The sequence below is a fragment of the Palaemon carinicauda genome, chromosome 4, assembly GCF_036898095.1.
Source record: "Palaemon carinicauda isolate YSFRI2023 chromosome 4, ASM3689809v2, whole genome shotgun sequence".
Classification (NCBI taxonomy): domain Eukaryota; kingdom Metazoa; phylum Arthropoda; class Malacostraca; order Decapoda; family Palaemonidae; genus Palaemon; species Palaemon carinicauda.
The window spans coordinates 197,484,189-197,489,700 of NC_090728.1; the positions used below are offsets into that span (position 1 = coordinate 197,484,189).

General features: G+C 34.5%; 1 protein-coding gene across 1 annotated transcript in view; it reads right to left on the minus strand.

Moving 5' to 3' along the window:
• Positions 1-216: 216 nt before the first annotated feature.
• Positions 217-5,512, minus strand: part of LOC137639245 (uncharacterized) — a 7,447-nt gene continuing 2,151 nt past the window's right edge. The window contains exon 2 of the mRNA XM_068371535.1: positions 217-2,384. Coding sequence (XP_068227636.1) covers positions 335-1,765 — 1,431 coding nt within the window. The 5' untranslated portion in view covers positions 1,766-2,384 and the 3' untranslated portion in view covers positions 217-334. The remainder of the gene's footprint in view (positions 2,385-5,512) is intronic.

A 5,512-nucleotide genomic window follows, 5' to 3' on the forward strand; every position in this document is an offset into this window, starting at 1 on the left:
TCCCATCCTCGATGAATTAGTATGTAATTGTTTCCATGGTAGAGGAAGAATCCATAATAGTTAATCCAGCGTGTGTATAAATGCTAAAATCCACTTGAATAATGAGAGAGAGGGAAAAAGAGCTGCTCCTCCTCACTCCCGTGTAAGGTTGCTGAAGACTGTTATCTGTGTGAAAAAACTGCACAACGACGTTAACGGCAGGCAGATTTAACTATCTAAAAGCAAAGGGGCAATTAGCGACACTTCTGTATGCCAAATGTATCAATACTTAACTATTCAAATTAATAATTTGAAGTTTTTTCAATCTGCCCCCCGCGGATTTAAATTTAAATTTCTATACAAGACCAGATTGAGCTAGCTGCTTATTCTTCTCAGAACAAATCAAAGCAGCCCCCCGTTGAATTCTTGCAATATTGTCATTAGAAACATTAGAATCACTCAGAGGTACAAGATTTAAATCTAACTGATCAATATGAGAATCACTTAACCCATCACCTTTAACCAAAAGAATAACAGACGATATCTCCCTAAAAACAACACTTTTATTACCCTTGACCAATTGTACTTGAACAGCCTCACCAAGAGAATTATAAATAACATCAAGAACTCTAGCTAAAGGGTAATTGGGAGCCTTAACCATTGAATCTTTTATCAAGACTATGTCACCTTTTGATATTTTAACGTGCTCTCTAGGGTAATATTTACCTCTGTATTTAGTTGCCTGATCTTGCAATCCAAATAAAAACTCATTGTGATAACTATTACGCAATTTCTCTTTATTATGAATTAAACGCCGAAAGTCCTTACCCAAGTCAGAAGAGTCATAATCATCAAGTTGACCTTCGTGATATATACATTCCATAACCTGTGTATCATATCCAAATTTCAAAAACTCTGGTGACAGCACCTGAAAATCATCATTCACATTCTGTTCCCTCAATGCGCCAAGTTCAGAAATGGGTTTCTTATTAGCGTAACATATGCATTGTTTAATTACATTAGAAAATTCCAGAAAATCTAGAATATTATTATAGATTGCTCCCTGTATTAACTTTCTTACCAGACCAACTCCGGACTCTATGATACCTCCAATACCACGATTCAGAGAACCACGAGGATACTGTGAAAATTCAGTGACATCGACACCCCTTTGATTGAAGAATTCCTGCACCTCACTTGCTTTCAGACATTCCTCAATCCATGTGAATGCACCACCAAGATTTGAGCCAGAATCTGAAAATACTTTGTTAGGCAAACCATAGTTGTAAACATGATTTTGAAAAGCCAATAAAAATCCTTTAGAATCAGCTGAAGTCACTATTTCAACATTAATCATGTGAGACCAAATACATTTAAAAATTACTCCATAGGTTTTAACTTTGTCACTTCCATACCTTGTGAAATATGGTCCAAAGTAATCAATGAAACATACAGAAAAAAACCTCTTTATGGGATTCACATTCCACTCTCTATAGTCATTAGCATTAACTTTAACTGGTCTACTATTAAAACGTTTACAGTGGTAACATTCATTCACAACCTTCTTAACTGTTGAAAATCCCTTGAGCAGAAAAAATGCCGGTTTCAATTTATGTAGCACATAGTAAGTACCTGAGTGATTAAACTTCACGTGAGTGTCCATTATCAGTATTCTACCGAAATCGCTATTATTACTAACGAGTATTGGAGTTCTCGACATCATACCTTTAGACATCTTTCCCATTTTACATTTTACTCTAAGAAGACCATCAGTCACAAAATACATTCATTCTACTAACTAGCTCAGGAATAGACTTTTTTGCTTTCCGTTTTGAAGTGAAAAAATCTTGTAAATCTGGAAAGCAATTCTGTTGATCAAGCTTTAGCAAATCATTACTGCAATTTTTGTAGCTTGCATCTAAAAAGGCAATTGACTGCTGGCTCTTAGAATTTATTCTTAATCTTAATTTGTTTATGAAAAGCTTAACTTTCATTAGTACTTTAATTGCTTTGTCAAGTGAAGAATACTTAATTAAATCAACAACTGTACCAACTGACATATCTTCAACACTTGCCTTATTTACAACCAGCTTGGGTATATCCACATCATTAATCATGCCTGGATTAGGAATTACAAGCCATTCTAGTAAATTTAAATCTTCCCGTAACATCTTGGGTCCGGTCAAGTAACAAGAGTTTCTTAATTATCTTTGAGAAAGATACTAATCTAGTCGTGAAATCTGCAGCATTTTCATTTGATCCTACGTGAGCTAACTTCACCGAGTGTGTAGACTTACAGAGGTCGACAATATTTGCGATTCTATTATTTACATATACTCTTCTCTTTTGAAGCTTTGTTCTCAAGTTCTCATAATCAGCTAGCCAACTTAAGGCAATCGTAGAATCTGAAAAAAAAACATTATGTCATTAACTGCAATAGGCACAATACAAGAAGTGAGCATTTTATACAGATCAAAAGCCCTTTGTAATGTATACTCTACTGCAGTGAGTTCGAGTACAGGCATAGTTCGCCCTTTCAGATTTTTATTCAGAATCTTATTATGGGCAGATACGAAGGATACCAACTTTGAATCTCTCTCCTGCAAGTAAATAACACATCCAATAAAGTTTTTACTCGCATCACTCATTACAATTATATCAAAATTAGACTTTCTGCTACCCATATACCTTGGTATCTCTAGCCTTTCACCATTATTGAATTGTGAAGCTATGTTTCTCCATTCATTTAGCTGAGCACCATGAAGAGAAGTATCCCATTTATCTACATAATCAGACTGTAATTGCCTGAGGAAGATCTTACATCTGTTTAAAACAGGCAAGTTAGCATTATTCAAATCAAATATACTCATTACTGAACTCAAAATCTGCCTAGGAGTATTGGCTTCAACATTTAATTTAACACATGTGGCCTTTAGTACATCATTATATCTGTCCCAGCCCATGCCAAGAATTTTAACCTCTTGTGGAGTCTCTGTGCCAACTTTACAGTCAATGTCACGCTGAAATTGAGAATAATTAGTAACATACTGCTGCAATGGAAATTTATGCTGCTCAAATATTGTACTGGCTTCCCTGTGAACCATTTCAACTTCATCTTCATCTGCACAACCAATCAGAAAATTATCAACATAACTGCCTTGGAAGATTCTTTTTTTCAATTCCTGAATTTCTTCAGTATCACCATCTGTCTCCAATATTAGCATTTTATAAAGACAGCACTGCAACAGATATGGAGAAACAGACATCCCAAATATTACTCGCTTTGAGCGATACACAACTGGTGTAAAATCTCTAGATTCAACATCCTTAAACCAATAAAAGAGAAATTTTGAGGAATTCTCATCATCAATGGCCAATCTGTGAAAGGCTTTTGAAATATCAAATCCAAGTATAAACTTGTCAAACCTCATCATGGTCAATGCATCACTTATTTTAAAATTCTTGTTATAACCTGGGTGAATACATTGATTTAGACTAATGCCTTTACTGCCATCATGTCTTTTTTTCTGCAAGATTCGTCATGTAAATAACTCTTACTTTCGTAGTATCTCTTTCATCTTTAATTACAGGACTGTGGCTAATGAAGAAATATTTTGGAAATTTCCTTTTATATTCTTCAAAATCTTCAACTTTTTCAATGATTCCCAAATCAATTTGTGACTGGAAAACTTCATCAATTCGCTTTAGAACATTACTGTTCATGTATTTCTTCTTCAGACTGCACAGAACCTTGAAAGCAAGTCTCTCATTTGATCCAAGAAGATCTTTATATCTAGTCAACCAAGGAATTGGTACGACATAAAAATTTTCAGAATCTCTGTAAATGTTGCATAAAATAAAATCTGTCACTTCTTGCTCAGTTTCATTAGTAACACATTCAATAGAATCCTCTTCTTCCATATTTATGAATATCTTACAATCATGACCCAACTGAGAATAATCCGCAACCTCTGCTATATATGGCAGGCTTTCAAAATTATATATTCCATCAAGTGTTGGCACTTCATAGTCAAATCCATCAGAATCAATCTCCATAGTGCCAATGTATGAAGTAGTAGATTTTGTTTCTTCAGAAATCTTCCTATGAGACATCAAAGATGTATCTACTGCATCGGAAAGATTCTTTATCCAGTCAGAAATAGAACCAATTAATATTAGTTTATCATTAATTTTGTAAAAGGAAGTCAGTCTGTCTTTTTGACCTAGTACTCCACTCTCCATGCTCATCACACAATGCCAATGCTTTGCACCTATCAGTAGCTTTATATCATCAATGTCATGAATTCTGTTTACATCATTGAATTTATCATAAGCAACCTCTTTACCATTCTGCCTTAGCAGTTCTATTAATTTATACATATGAGGAGCTTTCATCTGAATTTCAATCTTAGAAATACAAATACAAGTAATTTCATAACTTACATCACCAATCTTAAAAGGAAAACTTACTGACTAGGTACAAATCTTTTGATTAGTATTAATCCCCTTGATAATCAAATGAATCTTAGGAACTACTACCTTTAAGTTCAAGAAAGCTGCTAGACTTTCCTCAATAAAGGAATTCTGGCTACCCGAATCCAAAACTGTATCCACTTTAACACGATCATGTTCAGTCGTCACTGTTGGTAATGGTAATAAAGAATCAACAATATCCAAATGACTAGATGCTGTAACAGTTGATGGTATTTCATTAACACTCTCAACAACATTAACCACCTTTGTAGTAGTTTGCTTACTATTACTAGAATCTGTTGGCTTTGAACTCCACAAAAAACTCCAGTGTTTACCCTTTTTGCATTTGAAGCATACACCTGACGTTTGAAATCTGCACTCATTACTATTATGACCTGCTTTTAAGCATTTAAAGCACTTGTGCAATTCTTTCAATCGCTTTATTTTATCAGATACTTGCAAGTACTTTGTGCAACTGGCAATTTTGTGATCTTTAGCATTACAAAGCATACATAAACTCCTGGTTAAACTAGTATTCAAACTAGTAGCCAACACTGCGGTTTTACATGGACTTTCTTTACTAATGTTTAATTGAGCGTTATACCTGCTGCAAGCTTCCAAAAATTTACCAGTGACCTCATCTAAAGTAGGATGAGACTTATTTGTGATCGCAACTATGATATCTTGAAATTTAGTAGGCAATGAAGACCACACAAAATAAAGCATAACAGTGTCCAAATCAATAGCATTATCTATCACTGCATCAATCAGCTTCTTAATATGAGCATAAAAAATGTATGGATCATCCTTGCCCCAAACAAAACTCAAGTCAGTTAACTCTTTAATGAGGACAAACTTCCGAGGCATTTCATCAGCAAATGCTGCGATCAAAGTTTGTTTAGCCTGACCAAAAGTTTGCTGGGACACCTTTATAGAACTAATCATAGCCTTTGCTCTACTATGACATTGCTGCTCAAGTAAATTATACCTCTCTACTTCATTTAAATTATACGGAGCAGTCAAGTGTTCAAAAACCTCAAAAAATCGCTTACAGGTAAAT